Below are 21093 nucleotides of genomic sequence, written 5' to 3' on the forward strand. Positions count from 1 at the left end.
AGGGAAGGCAGGGTAGGGTTTCAACCCAGCTCCCTTGGACAGCAAAGAGATCAAACTAGTCAATCCTGAAGGAAATCAACCCTGACTATTCATTGGAAAGACTGATGCTGAAGCGGAAGCTCCATTACTTTGGTCACCTGATGGGAAGAGCCAAGTCAATGGAAAAGACCCTGATGCTAGGAAAGATTGAAGACAGGAGGAGAGCGGGGCAACAGACGTTGAGATGGTTGCAGTCAAATGCTCTACCACTGAGCTACACACCCTGATGAGATGGTTGGATGGCCTCACCGACTCAATGGACATGAGTTTGAGCAAACTCCGGGAAATAGTGAATGATACGGAAGCCTGGCGTGCTGCAGTCCTTGGAATTGCAGTGTCAGACACGAATGAGCGACTGAACAACAGTTACCTACGTCTTTACGAAGGTTAAATGAGTTAACATTTGCAAAGTGCTTAGAATAATGTTTGGTATTATGTAGGCTCTAGGTAAATGTTTATTGAGTGGTGGCCAGGGAAAAGCAAATGTAGGGATCTCTTTGTCAAGTCAGCCACTGATGTTGTTTGCTCCTTCTAGCGGAAAGCCTCAACTTTGTCCCTTGCAGACACTTACATAAAAGATAATCCATGACCCTTTTTTATTTCTCCTACTCTTTCTGTCCAGATTTATAAATGTCATTATCCAGCAACACAGGGATGACTAATGCATATAAATAAGGCTTCCCAGGTGACTCAGTGGTAAAGAATCTGCCTGCCAATGCAGGAGACTTGAGTTTGATCCCTGGGTCAGGAAAATTTGCTGGAGAAGGAAATGGCAACCCGTTCTAGTATTCTTGCCTGGAGAATCCCATGGACAGAGGAGCCTGGTGGGCTACAGTCCATGGCATCACAAAGAGTAGGACACGACTTAGCAACTAAACAAGAAAACAACAAATGCATACAAATACACGTGCACTGCAGAAGAGATCTTCTCTAAAGGATCTGAACACTGATTGGGCTCATAACACCTAGACCCTCAACACTGTCTGAAGGAAGGGACCTCAGCCCAGGTCAGACTCAGTGTTAACTTTCTCCCTTCTCTCATTGCTCCTAGATGGTGTATTATTTAAAATGCAATGATAATAATTTCCAGCTATTGCACCAAGTGTCAGGAGAGACTCTCTTCGGCATGCAAAGGCTATCCATCACTGGAGTTTAGGGGTCAGTCAATCTTCTGCCCTCAAATAGGGTTGAGTCTGAGCATGGCTAACCTCACCCAGCTTCTCCCCTGAGAAACGCACAGTGAGCTTTCCTTTTCCTTAGACTCTGGTTTCTTCTTAGGAATTACTATGATTCCAACAAGTCCCCTAAAGCCCTGCAGTCTTAACTTGGCCAAACGCCAAAGCAAATATAAACAGCGTGATGCTTCAGCATAGTTAGCTTATGCTTTTCCAAGTATGTTCATAAACATATCATCTCATTAGATGGAGGGGAGAGGGATTTTCTCACTTTATAGAGAAATAATTGATGTTTGGGGAGATTAAGTGACTTGCCTAAGGTCACAGAGTTGGTTGGTGAGGCAGCACAGATTGGGACTCTGGTTTCCTGAGTTCTGTGTGCTATTTCATGTCACTGGACACCATTTCAGTTCACTTTAAAAGGCCTAGAAATCCTCGATCCATTTCTCACTTTTTTTATGCTCTTACATTAGCAATACCCATTATTTGCCGCACTCATGCCCAACTTTTGAATGAAAGTGCCTTGCCCGAAGCCCTTAGTAAATGGACTAGGATATATTTTGAAAACACTGAATCCTGCCCTCCAACCCTTTGACTAGACCTAGGATAGCCAAGCCATGGGCTTGTGTGGGAGAGACAGAGGGAGAGGGGAGAGGAGGAGACAGACAGACAGATGGATACGGCTCAGACTTTCTTTTGGGGGGTATTTTATAAACCACAGAAGGAGTTATTAGCTTAGGAAGCCGAGATGAAAACCTATCTACAGTAAAGACTGAGTGGCCATTTATGGGTTCTGTAAAAGTTCCAGGGAAGCCAAATGAGTAGAGAAGCAGAGGAAACTGCCAGCAAACAGAGGCAAAAGAAGTCAATTTGGAGAGAAGCAAAGGAAGCACAGAAAGGAGACGGAATGGACAGTCCTAGTTCTTTCAGATGTGGCTCTACCTTCCTTTTCTGCTCTTGAGCTCTCCCATTAGGGCTTTACTATAAAACCCACTTGCTTGGGCCAGTTTGAGTGGGTCTTGCTCCTTGAGACCAACTGCCTTAACCCAAACAGTCCTAATGTGTTAGACGTACAGGCTTGGCCTGGAAAGCTGCTATTTGAACAGAGTGCAGGTACACCCAGCTGGATCACCAAGGCCATAAAACCTTCTTTTTGTTCTTATACCCTATTTATGCTAAAGTGTACTGGAAGGATCAAAATCACGATCTTTTGAAGCCGTACCTTTCTGATTAAATGGGAAGTCTTTTTTCAACAGTTAATAGTTTTTGTTCCGATTGAACGTACCTGATGATGTTCCAGCTGCATCTTATTCTGTTTGATGATATTTTCTTTTTCCAAGAGCTCTTTCTGTTGCCTCTCGAACTCCTCCTTCCCCTATTATTTTTCAATGTAAAGAAAACATTACATCACCACCATGATTCACTTATGCTAACAGCTTCATTGACAAACATACAAATTCTCTGCTACTTTCCACTGCTTTGGAAACTTCCTGCACGACCGGTTAGGCCCTGTGAACCCCAGCTCTCATCCGGACTTCCAGAGTCACTGTGTAGATCAGAAGTGAAAACTAAGATCAATTTCCATATGGGGCGCCATGCTCTCCGCTCCACTTTACCATTTTTGTAGGACTATTCATGACCCCAACTCCCCCCAACCTCCTTATGCAGTGCTTTTTCTCAGGGTTCTTTTCTAATAGATTATTTGCAAGCCCATAAACCTCCTGCTCAGTTGCTTCAGTCGTGTCAGACCCTCTGTGACCCAATGGACTGTACCCCACCAGGCTCCTCTGTCCATGGGATTCTCAAGACATGAATACTGGAGTGGGTTGCCATGCTCTCCTCCATGGGATCTTCCCAACCCAGGGACTGAACCTGCACCTCTTGTATCTCCTGCGTTGGCAGGCGGGTTCTTTACCACTAGTGCTACCTGGAAAGTCCCAAAGTGAAAGTGTTAGTTGCTCAGTTGACCCCATGGACTGTAGCCTGCCAGGCTCCTCTGTCCATGGAATTCTCCAGGCAAGAATACTGGAGTGGGTGGCCATTCCCTTTTTCAGGGAATCTTCCCCACCCAGGGGTAGAACCTAGGTCTCTAGCATTGCAGGCAGATTCTTTACTTTCTCAGCCACCAGGGAAGCCCCTGCAGGTCTAAATGCGGGCCACATGACATTTCTAGTCTCTTCAAATTATGTGCAGCTCTACACCAAACTAGTATTTTCCAAAATGCAGAGTTGGTCAGCCAGCTGGGTGAATGGCTTTTGTCGTTATTGTTTGTTTGTTATCTTTTGGCCCAGCCACACGGCATGTGGGGTCTTAATTCCCTGACCAGAGACCGGAGCTGTGCCCGCTGCATTGGAAGTGCCAAGACTTAACTCTGGGACTGCCAAGGGGAGTCCCCGGGGAGGTGTTTAATGCCTCCATCTACTCTCACCCCACACTGCTCTTCAGCACAAGGTGTGGCTCTGCTCTCTCCTCCCCCTGCTGCACACAATGGAGAGGTGTTCAGTAATCCTTGGGACAATCCATGGCTGTCAGTCAAATGAAAAGAATAGCGGAATGAGATAGTAAGCCAAATTCTAAATAACGGATCTTGTAGAATGTTTTAATTCCCTGAATGGAAAGGGCAAGCTGTCATGATCTTGGGTCAATCTGGTAGAACTGTCACTTGTAGGAGGCAGATTGTGATGGCCTGATTTCCCATAAGCAGGTTAACTTCTAGATCAATTGGTAAATGCCCAGTGGTCTTCAAAGTAAGTCTATGGTAGGGTTAAGTTTCTCTGTGAGTAATTACACACACACACACACACACACACACACACACACAGTACAGAGCTGAAGGTAACTTAGAAAATTTTCTAGTGCAGAGGGTTTTGAATCTTTTTTTCTTAAACATTGAAGCACCCCGCTCCTTTTTTGTTTTTTCTTCCAATTAAATATCCTGTAGAACCATATAGTGAAATGTGAATATAAGTGGAGCTGCCCTGACTATTCAAGGGCCCAATGCTCTACTTGGGGCTTCCCTGGTGGCTCAGCGGTAAAGAATCTGCCTTCCATGCCGGAGCCACGGAAGACTTGGGTTCGATCTCTGGGTTGGGAAGATCCTCTGGAGGAGGGCATGGCAACCCATTGCAGTATTCTTGCCTGGAGAATCCCATGGACAGAGGTGGCTGGCGGGTGAGGGTCCATGGGGTCACAGAGAGGTGGACACGACTGAAGCAACTTAGCACTATCCTATTTGGGTCGGGGGTGGCTGGTCTCTTCCTGCTTGCCTGAGGCATATCAATCAGATCTAATTTAACTCTAGGCTTCATCCATTTGGCAAATGAGGAAGTCAGGTGAGTTTACATAAGTTGGTGACACAGTCAGTGTCCTGGAAGTCTAGAGGCCTCTGGACCCTCAGACCAGTGTTCTTCCTACTGGACACCACCACCTCCAGACTGTGAACCACTAACCGTGCTCCTGAACCTTTAACCGCGGTCTCCACTTCAATGGTCTAGTCTACATCTTACAGGTGTGAGCCCCAGGCCCCTGCATGTGAATATCGGGGCCTTAGGAGTCTGGAGTCTTTACCTGCAGGTGGACATAGTCATAGTCATCCATCCAGCTCCTTTCAGAGCCATCGCTGCTGCTACAGTCGTGGGGCTGCTCCTTGCCCAGGCTGGGGAGCAGTGGCTTGTTGAGGGCGGGGGCCTTGTGGTCCCCGGCGGGCAGCAGCTGCCCCGGGGAGCCGGCGGGCGGGTACTCGGTGGAGTTCGTGACGCTCTCCGGCCCGCCCTTTCCGGGGCTGGGTCTGAAGAGGGCCTCGGCATTGGTGCTGATGGTTGTGGTGAGCTGCTTGGCGTCGTCCGGCACGGTCTTGGCCACCATCACGAAGCGGTCCAGGCTGTCCCACTTGTTGTGGGGCTTGTGGACGGCCAGCACGTTCAGGGACCAGCCGCACTCGCTCAGCTCATGGCTGGTCTGGCCCAGGATCTGGCGGGAGTCCTCCAGCCTCTGGAGCTCGCGCTTCACCTTGTGATGGAGGACAAGCTCGGGGAGGCAGGCGGCGTTCGCCGCGGCGCCCTGCGCGAAGTGCAGGTAGTCCCTGAGGGCCAGCTCCACCCTGTCCACGGCGGCGCGGACCCCGTTGACGTGCCGCTCCATGTAGCCGTAGCTCCGCCAGTCGGTGGTGACCAGCGCCATCAGGCTGGAGACGGCCCCGTCCAGGGCTTGCTGCAGCCGGAGCAGCCGCTCGAGGGCTGCGTCAGGGTCCAGGAAGAGCCTTCTGTCCTGCGCCGGGGAGGTAGACAGCGAGGACTCCTTGGAGGTGGTGGAGGACGTGGACATGGTGCTCCGCGTGCTGCCCGTGCTGGAGAAGGACAGCCGGTTGATGCCGTCCACCACGTCCGTAGGGCCCTTGGCTTCCGGCGGCTGGTGCAGCGGCACGTCGTACACCCCGTCCCTCTCTTCCGGGCTGGCCTTCTCGCTGGTCTCTGCTGGTGCTTCCAGAAACTGGACACCCCGGGGGATGTCGTAGGCATCGTTGTTCTGGGAGCCCACGGGTGGGCCCGGCTTGGGGGCCGGCTCGGTCAGGGACGCGCCGTGTCTCCGTGGGGCCAGCTCAGCAGCTCCGGGGGCGTCGCCGTTGTACTTAGGGTGCAGGTCCTTCCCCAGGGGCTTGGTGCCCATCGGGGGGATGTCATAGACGCCCTCGGGCCTGCCCGCTTGTCTTATTGGAGGCGGAAAGTCATACTCTTTCTCCCGGAGCCCGGCCTCGTCTCTGTAGCCGGAGGGTGGAGTGGAGTATCCCTGGGAAGCAAGCGGACAAGGACGCTGTTATCTGCTGAGCTGGTCTAAGCGGCAGTGCAGAAACCGTGCGGTGCGTCCCCAGAGGGCCACCGATCCTCCGGGGTGCCGCCCCCTCCCCTCTCCTCCAGGCACTAGGTGTCTCCCGAGGCTGCACAGGGCTCTCGTCCCCACCCTCTGTCGAGGGCGCCCTCCCCTGGACACCCCGCTGCCCTGTGTGGACCCTCCTGCCTCAGCTGCTCTCGGGGTTCCTGGACCACATGTCAGGAGACCCGAGGTCTCCTGCCAGACCTGCCAGCGGGGGTGAAGCTCAATCAGCTGCTAAAAGGGTCTGAGATGCAGTTCCCTCTTATGTGGAATCAGGATAACTGTACTTCCTGTACCGGCGTAGCCCACAGTGACTCCAAACTTGTACGGGTGTGCACAGCCTGAGTCATCTGTGACGTCCTGTATAAACATGAGCCATGTGACATATAGGCTTCCCTGCTCACTCAGTCGGTGAAGAATCTATCTGCCTGCGGTGCTGGAGACCTGGGTTCGATCCCTGGGTCTGGAAGATCCCCTGGAGGAGAGCATGGCAACCCACCGACGCCAGTATTCCTGCCTGGAGAATCCCATGGACAGAGGAGCCTGGCGGGCTACAGTCCATGGGACTGAAAAGAGTCAAGACACGACTGAGCGACTACACCACCACCACAGGACATATATGAGTTGCTTGCCAAACAGAATCGATTGCTTTTCCTTCCTACTGGCTCGCCTTATTGACCGCCCCATTTTCTTATGGGGAGGGGGTTAAACATGGAATCCCTACAATCGTCTTTGTTGTCTCTTCCTAACCCCTGGCTCCCCTTCCCTCCCTGTTCTTGCACACAAAGACAAGTTTTTTCCTCTTTGGATTATCTCAGTGTGTGCAAGCTTACACACACACACACACGCGTGTGTGTGCGCACGCGTGCTTTTGGCAGCTTCTGCAGTAGCTCACTTACCCCTTTGCTAGGAGGGATGTCATAGACCCCTTGAGGCTTTATCTCTCCCACGGGGACAGAAAACACGGGGCCCTTCACAGAGGATGGCGGGATGTCGTACACCTGGGGAGAAACACCTGAGTTAGCCAGCATGGAAATACTTGTCATTTTAATGTTTTTTTTCTTTTTTTAATTTACACATCTATTTTCGGCCGTGCTGAGTCTTTCTTGCTGTGTGGCTTTTCTCCAGTGATGGCGCGAGGAGGCTGCTCTTTAGTTGCCATGCGGGGGCTTTGAGTTTTGGGGGCTTTTCCTATTGCAGAGCCCTGGCTCTAGAGAACAGGCTCGGTTGTGGCTAACGGGCTGAGCTGCTCCGTGGCACATGGGATCTTCTGGGACTAGGGATCGAATCCATGTCTCCTGCACTGGCAGGCGGTTTCTTTACGACTGAGCCACCAAGAAAAAACCTACTTGTTATTTTGTTATGTCCTAAGCTTTTAATGATGGATGTGTTTACCAGGTTATGTATTCCCTTGCTCTTTGGCTGAATTCTATGTAATAAAAATTGATGGAATTTTTCAATTTTGGGTTCTTTGACTTAGATTGAGTATAAAAATGATCTTAGGTGAAAAAAAATCTGCACTGTGTGTACTTTATTATTTTTTAAATTAATTTAATGGTTTATGGCTGCATCGCACAGCATGAGGGGATCTTGGTTCCCTGAGCAGGGATCCAACCTGTGCCCCCTAACCTTTGGATCTCCAGGGAATTCCCAACACTGTCTGTACTTTAAAGTGTAGTTTAAACTTTACGCTCCCTGAGAAAATGATAAGCAAGAAAAGCTTTGTGAGATCAAAGCCTCGGATTCCTTAATGAAGCAAATCCAGAAAACAAGTAATCCTGGCCCCTGGATAGACAACCTAAATAAAGCTTCACACGAAATGTGCAGATTTTGTGAACTTCCCTTTCCTCTGGAGCCCAGAAGGAAAGCTGCCCCGAGGTGCCCCACCCCCGGTGACGACCGTGTTCTTGGTACGCACCCCATGAGCCGTCTGGAAAGGAGGGACATCGTAGACGTCCTTTTGATATCTGGTCGGGTACTCGTACACATAGCCGTGGCTTGTCCTAACCGGCGTGATCACCTGCGGATGGGGAGACAAGAGTAAACTTCCCAGCCCTGAGGGCATCGCAAAGCCTCATAATTAGACGCTCCGCCCCCATCTCTCCCCAACTAAGGAAAAAAAGGAAGAGGGAGGAGACCAAAGGAAGGAGACGAGGAGACACCAAGCCAGTCAACTTCCAAGGCCCTCTTGAATCCCAGGGAAGAACCAGGCCCTGAAAGCTCTCTGCCTTCCTCATGGTAATAAAATCACCTCAAAGGTGGTCAGACCAAGTCCTGATTCCCGAAAGGTACTTGAAGGGAGCTTCCTTTCTCACTTGCTTCAGTTGTGGCCAACTCTGCGACCCCCTGGACTGTAGCCCACCAGACTCCTCTGTCCATGGAATTCTCCTGGCAAAAATACTAGAGTCGGTTTCCATTTCCTCCTCCAGGGGATTTTCCTGACCCAAGAATTGAATCTGCATCTCCTACGTTGCAGGAGGATTCTTTGCCCACTGAGCCACGTGAGAAGCCCCCTTGAAGGGAGAATTGTGTTTAAATTATGAAAGTCCCAGATCAATCCTCTGGAGCACAGCATAATGAAAAGAAAAGAAAAAAAAAAAAAAAAAGGGTGGGGGGGGCTCTGAAACCATTTGTAAAGTGAATAATGTAAATAGAGTTGAGCCACTTAAAATTCCTCTCATACCTTCCCCAGGAAGCCTCTTCATCTGACGTGATTATGATTACAACTAAAATTCCATAGGCCACGAATTCCATAGGTTTATGAAGCTAAAGCTTGCACAACACTGTCCCGAGAAGCCTCCAGGAGCTTTCATGCTAAAGAATGAAATGCATGAAAGATTGAGTCCTGGAGCCGACCAGGAAGAAGTTCAGGTCTAATCATTCTCCCATTTCCACCAGGAAAGCAAATGTCCAGACGGTGCCCACGACCAAGTGATGTCAGATGTCAGACACACTCATCGCAACCCAGCATCTGGAACTAATGTCAATGAAACAAACCTCACCCGCCAGGCTCGTATTTTCGTATCTACACGGCCCACTGTGTCCTAAGCATGGGTAGAGAAATGACTGGAACGTAAACTCCTTTGAAAATATATTTAATCCCCCCCAGAGCTTCTAAATGACCAGGGTCTTTTTTCTTTTTTTTTTTTTTATGACCAGGGTCTTGTGTCTGCCTCATCCCTGTGGGGCGACATGCTAACAGCACCCAGCTCAGTATTGTCCGGGACATTTGTGAGAACAGACATCACAGATTAGGAAGAGCTGGTTGTTCCCTGAGAAACCATCATCGTTTATCCTTTCTCTAATGTGAAAACTCTGGCGTCAGGCTGCCTACGAAAGTATGCGAAAAATGCTCATATCCATCTTACCCTGAAATGGGTGGAACTCAGCCAAAAGCGCCAGTGCCCTTCTCCCTGGGGGCTCTAAATGCCTGGGTTCAATTTGCTCTTTAAATCCCTGGTGCCTGTAGCTGATTATGTTTTGCAATGAAGGTAAAAGAGATTAGCATGCAGCCACCAGCCCAGCCCATGTCTCCACTGCCCCGGGTTTCAAAGAGGCGTCTCTTGCTGTAAGGTTTGTTGGCACAGAGCATACAGAACCATTTCACAAAGTGGCTACTGTATCGTGCAGAGCAAGTCTTCCTTTTTAAAGCAGGATGCTGGTCGCTCAAGAAAGATACACTGTGTTCCCCATGCCCTTAGATGATTTTTTTTTTTTCTTCACTCACTATTGTCCAGGAGAGACATGAAGTACCTTCTCTTCCTCTATCTCATCAGCTCCTCTATTTATAGCTCTCTGCTTTGGCTCTTTAATAGAACCTACTCACAACCCTGCTTTTGTTCAGTCTACAAGCTTCTAAGAGTGGATTCTATCCAAGGCTGTCAAGTTAGCAATAATGCTAATGGAAAATCAAGGCTGGTTATGCTGAAGGCCAGCCGAAGGGTTTCATCTTTAGTTTGAAAAATGGAGGGGGGCTGGGAGATAGATGGGGTGGTGCTGGTATCTGAAAATAGCCCTTGGTACATGTAAACAGGAGGCGCCGTCTCAGTAAGGCGGGTCCCCGGCAAGGCTTTGCCTTGCCTGTGCGGACAGTCCCTGGCAGAGAGCATCCGAGCTCCCCAGTATTTAACGCCTCACTTCCTGACAAATGTCACTGAACTCCTGCGTGCTCCCTCTTTCTCATTTAGAGGATGCCTGTGGTCATCTTTTTTTTTTTTTTCCACTTTGCATTCCAAACCAGTCATTTTCTTTGTTTATGCATTAAAAGAAACAGATGGTGAAAACCACAGGGGCGAAAAGCCAACAAAATACAGCCTCCCTCGACGTGACCATCCAATTCACATCGGTTCTCAAATGGCACGGAGAGGGGACCCGGGCGTGCATCTGGTCAGACGCGGGCGGAGCATAGCGTGAGGTCCCCTGTGCCGCCTGGGAGGACGAGGAGCTGGACGCCTTCCCCTTCTGGACCGTCTCCTCCTCACCCCACTGCTTGGGTCACTTTCATGCCAATTGCGTGTTCTCTCCTCAGAGCAAAGTGCTGACTGTTCTGTACCTTACAAAGTATCCAGTTTTGTGGTTTAAAAGCCCAGTTTCTTTCTGCTTGACAAAGTCCACAAAAACCTTTCTCTCCCAGGATCACTGAACCTCAACCTACAAGGAACACCAAGGTCTGGCTCAGGGGAACATACATTTGGGGCGAAATCTCCTGGGCGTTTGCACGGCAGGCAAGGCTGCCAGTGGTAAGGATGCCACTGCTCCACACAAAGGGTGTCTTAAAAACTAATTTTCTCAATGAAATCAGGTCAAGCTTTTCATTTCCTTTCTCCCTCCGTTTGTTTTCCTTTCCTGCATTCCTTTCATTCTGCGTACTTATTTATAGTTACAAGGGCTTAGCCTTAGGAATTACCAAAGTGACCTCTTAATTCCTTAGTGATGCCACAAAGAGGGGGCAAACTGGGCTTCTCGAGGCTCTGTGACCAGATGCACCTGAAACTGTCTTCCTGGTTTCCCTGCAGAGGGTTTTCTGTCCAGGCGAAAAATCCACCCTTCCTGGGATGTTTGCATACCTGTCATTCGTGTCAACTAATGGAAGAGTCTGAAGATGGATCTCTGAAAAGAGCTATGGAGCAAAGGGCAGACTGTAGACATGTCCATTGAGTAAATCTGAGGCTGGATCCCAGTAGGGGAGGATCAAATATTTGGAAACCAGGGTTATCTTAACTCACTACTAATTATTTTTTTTCAGATTAAAAAAAATTTATTGGAAGACAATTGCTTTTCAATGTTGTGTTGCTTACCATATGACCCAGTAATCTCACTACTGGAGATATACTCTGAGAAGACCATAATTGAAAAAGACACATGTACCCCAGTGTTCATTGCAGCACCATTGATAATAGCCAGGGCATGAAACCAACCTAGATGTCCATCAACAGATGAATGGATAAAGAAGTTATGGTACAAATATACAATGGAATATTACTCAGCCATAAAAGGAATGCATTTGAGTCAGTTCTGGTGAGGTGGATGAATCCAGAGCCTGTTATAGACAGTGAAGTAAGGCAGAAAGAGAAAAACTAATATTGTGTATTAACGTACATATAATGATATCTACTAATTCTGCTTGTAGAAAAAGCAAGAAAATGCTCAGGGCTTACCCTGTCCCATACTTTAATTCGCGTCATTTTCTGCTTCAGATTCTGCACAGCATGAGCTCTTTAGAGATGCTATTAAGACTTCCATGTCTCAATTTTGAGACCCATGCATGCTGAAATTTGAAAGATGGGGTGTGTGTGTCTAGGGTGGTAGTGAGAGCTAGGGGACACTGAAAACCACCAGGTGTGCGAGTCACTGGCCCGGGACGGAGCCCTCGGTCTGTCACCCATGTCTCTACATTCCGTTGGCCTGAGTTTGCACCTGTTGCAGGGCCCAGGCCTGATGCTGAGCTGCCTGTGTGCTGAGCAGGTCGGGGGAAGGGAGAGACAAGCTGAGATCCTGGGCTGGGAGCACAGAACTCCTCCCCTTCTGAGAGATGGCAGCCAGTCCTCAGCTCCAGCCAACTGCCATCTTGAAAAAAAACACTCCCTGGGTTGCCAGATCTTTCCAATTTTCACAAGAAGCCAGAAATCTGGGTTTTTATGTGATATCTGATTTTCAAAACTGGCTCAACTATTTCAAACAGCATCTGGGCCAACGACACGTGCCTCTGGCCCCCAGGTGCCAGTCCTGACTTTCATCTGTGTATTTCTTCCTCCCTCACCCCCCTCAGTCTGAGGGCAGAAGCCAAAAGCTCTTCACCAGCTCTGTGCTTTGGCGAGGCGGAAGCACTCCATTTTTCGCAGGCACCCTGTGTGCCACACCTCTGAGCTTTCACTCATGCTTTGGCTGTACAAGATGCTTGACTTTCTTTCCTCCTCTGCAAATTTTATTCACTTTTTGGGGTCAACCTGAGTGCCCCTCTCCCACAAAGCCCTTCCCAGACAAGATACATCTCCCTCCTTGGAACTGACTGTGTGTGTACTTACATCTCTAACAGTGCTTATCCCTTGAGGTTTGACTGTTTCAAACTATCTCATCTCTTTTCTTCTCATTGTCGACACGGACACAGGGCCGACAAAGTGCCTTGAACATAGTAGATCTTGGATAAACGTATGGATTGAATATAGCTTCCCTCATAGCCCAGTTGGTAAAGAATCTGCCTGCAACATTGGAGACCTGGGTTTGATTCCTGGGTCGGGAAGATCTCCTGGAGAAGGAAATGGCAATCCACTGCAGTATTCTTGCCTGGGAAATCCGATGGGCTACAGTCCATGGGGTTGCAAAAGTCGGACACAACTTAGCGACTAAACCACCACCACCATGGACTGAATATAGTCACGAACTAAAGAAAACTTGAGACTTTCCTTAAGCAAAGGGATGTAGCTCTGCAGAGGGGAATTACAGAGGATGAGGCTGGTTTCCAGATAGGTCAGCTCTAGGATGAGTGGGACTCGTGGGAGGAGGGGCATGTCTTATCAGCCATGCAGGGCAGCGCTGTGCCAGTGGGGTGGCGAACAAAGCAGGGGGAGTCTTGGGTAGAGGTGACCAATCAGAAACCATGGAAGCATTTTATCACCTGCCTCACTCTCTGGTGGTTTCCTTTCCCCCAGTCCAGAGCCCACACGTGACCCAAACACCTGCATTCTTCTCAGCTGCAAGCCAGAAACATATGCGGGAGCTTTGCAAAAAGAAATGAAAACAAACTCTGCCTTTTACCTTTACATCAGAAAGAAGATACAGTAGAAAGGAACAGGGGTCATGCTTTCTCTAGTTCTGAAAATAGGGGACAGGCCCATGTCACATGAAACCTCGGACCGAAGGCCAAGGTCACACTGGGTCTCTGGCCCATTGAAAGGATCAGATCTGATGAGCGGAGTGATTGAGAACATAGGCTGGACGCAGGACGCAGGCAGAGCTGGGTGTGGACCCTGGTTATGCCGCTTAGCAGCCATGAGGGCATGGCCAAGGCATTTGCCCTTCTAAGCCTGTTCCCTCACTGCTGTTTAGTCGCTAAATCGAGTCTGACTCTTCTGTGACCTCACGGGCTCCTCTGTCCATGGGATTTCCCATTGCAAGAATACTGGGAGTGGGTTGCCATTTTCTTCTCCAGGGGATCTTCCTGACTCAGGGATCAAACCCACGTCTCCTGCATTGCAGGCAGATTTTTTACCACCTGAGCCACCAGGGAAGCTTGCTTCCTCGTTAGTAACACATAAATGATAATACTTATAGGCTATTACGAGTATTAAGTGACATCAAGTACACAGGGTACCTGGCATAGCATAAAATTGTAAGCCTCAGCTATCTTTATCATAATCATTACCTAGGTTATGCAGATTTTACTTTTGGACTTAAATCGGGCACTAGGTAATTCAGATCAACCATCCTAATGAAGACAGCTTTAAAAAAGTGAAGAGGTAATATGAAAAATCCTCTTGAGGGTATCAAAAGTTAAAAGATAGTAAAGAATTAGCAGGTCAAAATAGAAAAGTGGAGAAGGGGCAAATTCCCTGGTGGTCTAGTGGTTAAGAATCTGCCTTGCAATGCCAGGGGTGCAGGTTCGATCCCTGGTTAGGGAACTAAGATCCCACATGCCGCGGCGCCACTGAGCCTGCCTGCCACAGTGAAAAGGTCCCACATGACGTGATGAAGATCTCGTGTGACATAACTAAGGTTTGGTGCAGCCAAATAAATTTTAAAAAGAAGACAAAGAAAAGGAAAGAAGAGAAGAAATTCACAAAGAGAGGCCTGAATTTTGAGGTTGCTTTCTTCTGGGCATTTGCTGACCTAAAATAGGTATGAGAGGCTACATTGTGTTTTTTCAGCTTCTATGGGTGAGGGGACTTGAGAGCTCCTCAAGGTAGAAACCACGAAAACCATCTTCCAGTTTGGGTTGGGATCTTAATGGCTGCATGCGAAAGTAAGGATTAACTGGAAGAAAACCTACCCTTGTACAGGCCTAAGCTAGGTTTTAAGTCATCATGGTGGGCAAGAACATCTCAAAGCCTGAAATCAGATTTATGTGTGCTTGTGAGGCTGGCAGAGAGAAGTGAAATCCTCTTTGAAAGTACAGAACATCTTTATAGGGCTTTGATTATTTCTACCAATATTAAAAAAAACACAATGTCCAACACAATCAAAGATAACCAGGAATGCAGGAGACAGGCAAGTGAAACAAGAACAGAACAGCCAATTCCTGCTTCCTTCCTAATAGGATCAGGATGTCTGGCCACAAATCTCAAAGCCACTTGCTTTCAAAATGTTACATGACTAAAGTGAAGTGAAGTCGCTCAGTCGTGTCCGACTCTTCGCGACCCCGTGGACTGTAGCCCATCAGGCTTCTCCGTCCATGGGGTTCTCCAGGCAAGAATACTGGAGTGAGTTGCCATTTCCTTCTCCAGGGGATCTTCCCGACCCAGGAATCGAACCCACGTCTCCCGCATTGCAGGCAGACGCTTTAACCTCTGAGCCACCAGGGAACCTCATGACTAAACAGTAGGAGAAAACCAAATTTAATCATCCTAAAATCGAAGTCATGTAGAAAGACACTGACCTTCGCAAACGTATAAAGTGTTCCCGAAGGTGTCTATGAGGCTGTGGAAATTTCAAACTAAAGCAGGACATGACAAAGACTGTAGCCTGGTGATCATGAGCGGATTTACTGGGATTACTGTTTGACTTTGGTCGTATCAGTGTTGCCATTGTCATAGTTATCACCACAACACACAAGACACAACGGTAGGAAACCCCAGGGGAAAGCGTGCTTTGCAATGTTGAGAGATACAGAGATTTATCCAAGAGAAAGACAGCAAAGAACCTAATCCAAGAGACTACTGAGTTTCTCCTCGGTGGATTTCTTTTCAGTGGGCTGGGTTTGTCAAGAGGCTCTCACGGAAAAGTGGGGCGCATATGCATGAGGAATGTTCAGAAGCAACACACTTCCTTTCCAGACAACTTCTGTTCACAGGGCATCCCTTGTACCAGTGTCTCAGCGAGTGTCCTTGGAGGCACTGCTTCCCGTGGACATCCACTGAACCTTCTTAAAGCCAGAGCTGGTGGGCGCTGGGGAGGGGGCGCAGCAGAGCAGAGGCCCTGAGGTTAGGGGAGCTTCAGCAAGACGCGACCCATTCAGGGGCCGCGAGCAAAGTGGGGAGAGAGCCGGCTGAGGCGCGAATGGAGGCAGATCCTGCCCGCCCTCAACGCGGTGAAAGCCCATTAATAGGGTCTCAGGCCCCCTCACGTTCTGCACCCCCTTGCCCCAGCCCTACGGCTCATGTACTTACACAAATTCTCATCTCCCTCCGCCAACCAACTCACGCTCCTGTTTTGACTCTTTCCCTCCTTCCACGCTCCCAGCAACCAGAAGGAAGAACAAAGAACAGGAAAAAGGATACAGAAAATTCCTCCTGCTTGAGAGAAAGCACTGGGCGGAGAGCATGAGAGCCCAGGCCGGGATGCGGAGGAGCACAAGGAACTTCAGCACCATCGGTCCTGTTCTTGTAGCTTTTACTAACTTTTTATTTTTTATTTTTTGATGTGGACCATTTAAAAACTAATTTTAAAATTTATTTATTTTTGGCTGTGCTGGGTGTTTGCTGCTTCGTGCAGGCTTTTCTCTAGTTGGGGAGCGCACGGGCGGCTGTCTAGTCGGGGTGCGAAAGCTGCTTTCTCATTCTGGTGGCTTCTCTTGTTGTGCAGCGAGGCCTCACGGGCACGCAGTGCAGGCTTTAGTAACTGCAGCACGTGGGCTCACTGGCGGCTCCCACGCTCAACAGCTGTGGTGCCCGGCTTCGTTGCTCTGCGGCATGTGGGATCTTCCCCGACCGGGGATCGAACCCATGTCTCTTGCATTGGCAGGCGGATCCTTCACCACTGAGCCACCAGGGAATCCCTGATGCGAACCATTTATAAAAAGTCTTTGTTGGATTTGTTACAGTATTGCTTCTGTTTTATGTTTTGTGTTTTCGGCTACAAGGCATGTGGGATCTTAACTTCTCTGCTAGGGATCAGATCCACACTGCCTGCTCTGGAAGGTAAAGTCTTATAACCGCTGGATTGGCTCCAGGGAAGTCCCCTAATATTTTATTACTGTTATTGCTATTATTATTCATGGTTCTACAGTTGATGTATGTATTTATAAAAAAAATCACAAAATCACAAAAATAGGATTTAAGTTTTAACATTTTAAAAAATAATAAGAAATTCCACTCGGAGTGAGTAGGAAGGAGTCTTCTGTAACTGAATCTCTGTGTTCCATGATTTAATTCTGTGTCCCTCTCTACAATCCAAAGCAACATTAGGAATGGTCTGAATTCCACAATCCCTTGCTTCTGATACCCAGATAACACCTCCCTGGTGGCACTAGTGGTAAAGAACACGCCTGCCAATGCAGGAGACGTAATAGATGTGGGTTTGATCCCTGGGTCAGGAAAATCCCCTGGAGGAGGGCATGGCAACCCACTCCAGTATTTTTTTCTGGAGAATCCCATGGACAGAAGAGCCTGGGGGGCTTTGGTCCATAGGTTTGCAAAGAGTCGGACACGAATGAAACGACTTAACACACACAACGCCTCAGTAATGGACCAGTGGAGCTGACCCTTGAAACCAGCAGAGCAGGAATGTGTGTGACCAGCTCCTGGTGCTCTGCCCTAAGGCCTCAGCAAGAACTGGGCAACCCAGGTGGTGCTCAGGAAATGTAATGGGTGACTGATGAGAAGTGAAAAAATGCCATAGTGGTTACAGCACATATTCGTCACCTTGACGCTAACATCACCAAAGACCGTCTGAATTCAAAAGCAGCCCTCACCGATTAGCAATCGTCTTTTTGTTTTCCTAGATATATACGGAAAGTAAAATTAGATGGCTTCCTATCTTTAATCCCTCGACACCGTGTTTTATTTATACTGTCTCTGGGACTTGTGCATTAACAAGGGTATTTCGATTTCAACAACTGCCTGTTGGAAAGGACTTATTCCACCTAAATGCCCTTAAAAAGCATTAACAGAGCCACCACAATATTTATTCTATCTTATAATAACCTCTTTGTCTTAAAGCCCATGGACGGTGTGACTCGTTTCCTTTAAAGAAAGGCCCAGGAAAAGAAACATCAGTATTATCAGTGCCGGCTCATGAGAGCTTGGATCCCATTTTCAGAAACTGCAAAGTTACAGGGGTTTGTCTGTTTAAAATACAAGATGACTTCTTGCTTTTCTCTGACTGGAGGAAATGCCACAAGTTGCCTACGCTGGATTTATTAATTCTCTATAAATTCTCTCTGCTCCGCTTGGGTGTAGCAGTGAGCTCATTTATTTACTCGCATAGCAACAATATAATGAAAACTGAGTCTGGCCTTAGAAATACACCCTCCTGGGCCATGTCCATGGTTAACCCTTCCTACTGCTTCTCCCGTGTGCATCGAGAGCTCTCCCCCTGTACTTAGGGAGGTGATCGACTTTCCTTCAAGGACATGTGGATGTCTGGTTTTAGGCTAGAACGAAACCTTTTGCTAGCCACGTGAAAATCATGGCCGGGTCCTTTTTCCAAAAGAGAAAAATGTCACTGAAACTCAGAGGTGGAACGACGCTCTTGGGTCCTGCTCCTTTGACATGGCGTTTGGACGGCAAACAACTCTGTGCAAACAGTGGCCCGATTGTTAGACCCCAGCACGTCTCCCCGCTGCTTTCAGGAAGCGCTTTGTGTAGCAAGTGCTAAAGCAATATTTAGTTATGGAGTGACCAAGTGCCAGAGAGCAGCTAAGAGCATTTAAACGTGAAAGAACATGATGGGAAATGACGTCCGGTTTTTGCAAGTGTTTGAGGTCTTTCTCTGGACGGGGCTGAATACAGCCCACGACAGAGCTGGGCACAGCACAGCCATTAAAAAAAATATATATATATATCCTGAGGCCCAAAATGTTCTTTGAGTGAAAACTATAAAAGGCGCAAGCATGTTGGTTCTTTTCTTGTCCAAATAAATTCAGCAATACACGAAGCACGAAATCTAGATTTTTGACTTGGATTTTTCAGAGAGGTGCTCACAGACTGCCTGAAAGGGATGTGATGATGGGAAGAGGAAAGGGTGAGAATTTCTGCGCCCAGATGCCTCTGGGTACCATTTCCTCCTAAATAGGATGAAGGAAGATGCTGTGACTTAACTGGGAGAAAAAGGTGATGGCAGGTGGAGGCGGCTCACATGGCAGAACCTGGTGGCAGATCTGAAAGGCGCTGACCCAGGGGTGTGGCAGGGCTGTCGCTTCGAGAGGCACCAGACCCATCAAGGGCCCCTGCCGAGCCCGGAGGATTAAACGGAAAATGGGCAGAACATGAGTCCCAGGATGCCACTCTCTGAGCTCTTGGTAACAAGGCAGGCATGAGATGCTCCTGGAAAGTGTTCTCTGTATGGGACTAACTCTGCTGCCCCCCGGCTCCCCATCCTGCCCCCTACCCCGGTGCTCCTGTCTACTCCTTGCTCTTTAAGACATGGTTCTGCCTTCTAAGGGAGACTGGTTTCCAGATAAGAAGGTGGGTGGGATCCTAAAGGAAGGGTGTAAGAAGGACCTGCCCAAAGGGAGGCGTCAACTGAAACTGACATCAACACCCAGCTATCTTTTCTTCTTTCTTAAGAATCTTAAGGCCAGGTCATGTAATCAAACTTTTCAAGAGACGGGAAAGAATCAGATGAGGATATCTGGGTCATAAAACTTTAGCTAAGACCATTAAGTGACAACCCAACCCTACTCCCGATTTCACGGCCGAGGGGACTCAATTCAGAGGTTATTCAGCTGGGGGATGACAGGGGCGTGCCCTCCCCCCGTGCCCCAGGCCATGAAGACTGCAGTGTTCACAGGCTTCACAGCGAACAAATGAGACATTACCTCTCTAACTTCGGGCTTCCCAGGTGGCTCAGCGGTCAAGAATCCGCCTGCCAATGCAGGAAACATGGGTTCGATCCCTGGGTCTGGAAGATCCCCTGGAGGAGGAAATGGCAACCCACTCCAGTATTCTTGTCTGGGAAACCTCCATAGACAGAGGAGCCTGGTGGGCTACAGTCCATGGGGTTCACAAAAGAGTTGGACACGACTTAGCTATTAAACAACAACAACATCACCTCTCTAACTTCACAAATAAATACTCCTAAAAAAAAGTTACTTCCTTATTCGAGAAGCAAAAGTTGAGATCTGGGGAGCTTATGTTTTGGGGGTGCCCCTTTCACTGGCAAGCCGGTTCTGGGAGATTTGACTGCATCTGCTTAAATGAATTTATCCACTTGGAGTGATTTAAAGTCATTAGAAAAGATGGTGTTTCCAATGGCAGAGAAAGCCATCATGGCAGTGTTCTTGGCGGTATCAGGGTCTTTACAGCATCCGGATGACCTGCTCAGAGCTTCTAAGGGTCAGCCTGCCCTGGAGCAGGAGATCCTGGGTCCTTGACTCCGACTCCCTCAGCCTCCAGGCCATGCTCTGGATCCGAGGTGGCAGCCTTTGGAAATGACTTTCATTCTTTCTGACCAACAGGATGCTTTTTAGCACCCAGGGCTCTGGTGAGCTGGAATTGCTCAGGAGTGTTTAAATATGCCTCTCACTTTAGGGCTTGGCAGCATCAGCCATTAGCTGGGATGTGAAAGTCATTAGCTTCAGAGTCAGACAGACGTGGGCTCAAACATGAACCCGACGTCTTCCTAGAACTACGTCCATCAGCAAGGTCATGTCTCAGGCCTCAGAGCCCACCCCTGGAAAGTGGAGGTGGTGAGGAACGCCTTAGGAGGCCATTGGGGGGACTACATGAGATTATATATGTAACATCCCTAACATGCAACCAAGCTCCAAGGGATCCCCGGTTACCCCCACTTTAGATCTAAAATGATCTTTAAAACAATGAGTAACTTAATAACATGTTCAAGGTTAATTGGTGGTAAATGTGAAAACAAAAGTGTGCCATGCTGTAAGGAAACCAAGGACCATAAAAATGATTCAAATAAACCAGATGTGAGTATGGCCTTGCTAAGGGATTCTTTGTTCCAAAAGCTGATCTACTGTGGGATCCCTTTAAGGGGAGACTCCTTGTGCTCTTCACACATTGCTGGAGTTACAACTTTGAAGGAAGACATACCATCCTGAGTCACACCTGGGCAATGAGTCACACCTGGGCAGTGAGTCACACCTGTGCAGTGAGTCACACTTAGATAGGAGCAGCAGCCTGCCTCTCTGGATGGTGGCCTGGACCATGAGGTTTATGGCACAGCTATTCAGAACCAAGTGCATCTCTTTCTTTTTCTCCTATTTTTTGGCTTTAGCTCCCCACCAGGGATCAAACCTGTGCCCCCTGCAATGGAAGAGCAGAGGCTTAACCACTGGACTGCCAGGAAAGTCGCCCAGGTTCATTTCTGACTACACCTACCTCTGTAAGCACAATGTACTCAAACTAGTCTGCCTTTAAAGATGTGTTCAACCAATAGTGTCTCAATTTTACCATCG

The 21093-nt window shown here is 48.5% G+C and overlaps 1 protein-coding gene across 5 annotated transcripts in view; it reads right to left on the bottom strand.

Annotated features, from left to right (window-relative positions):
* Nucleotides 1-21093, bottom strand: part of NEDD9 (neural precursor cell expressed, developmentally down-regulated 9) — a 121615-nt gene that overhangs the window by 2725 nt on the left and 97797 nt on the right. For 4 of the 5 annotated variants that reach the window (XM_052647989.1, XM_052647988.1, XM_052647990.1 and 1 more), the window contains exons 3-6: nt 8002-8103; nt 6983-7084; nt 4782-5999; nt 2500-2589 (exon numbers count right to left, since the gene is read on the bottom strand). In XM_052647989.1, coding sequence (XP_052503949.1) covers nt 2500-2589; nt 4782-5999; nt 6983-7084; nt 8002-8103 — 1512 coding nt within the window. The remainder of the gene's footprint in view (nt 1-2499; nt 2590-4781; nt 6000-6982; nt 7085-8001; nt 8104-21093) is intronic. The other variant, XM_052647991.1, reaches the window with a different exon arrangement.

The sequence above is a fragment of the Budorcas taxicolor genome, chromosome 11 (assembly GCF_023091745.1).
Source record: "Budorcas taxicolor isolate Tak-1 chromosome 11, Takin1.1, whole genome shotgun sequence".
Lineage (NCBI taxonomy): Eukaryota > Metazoa > Chordata > Mammalia > Artiodactyla > Bovidae > Budorcas > Budorcas taxicolor.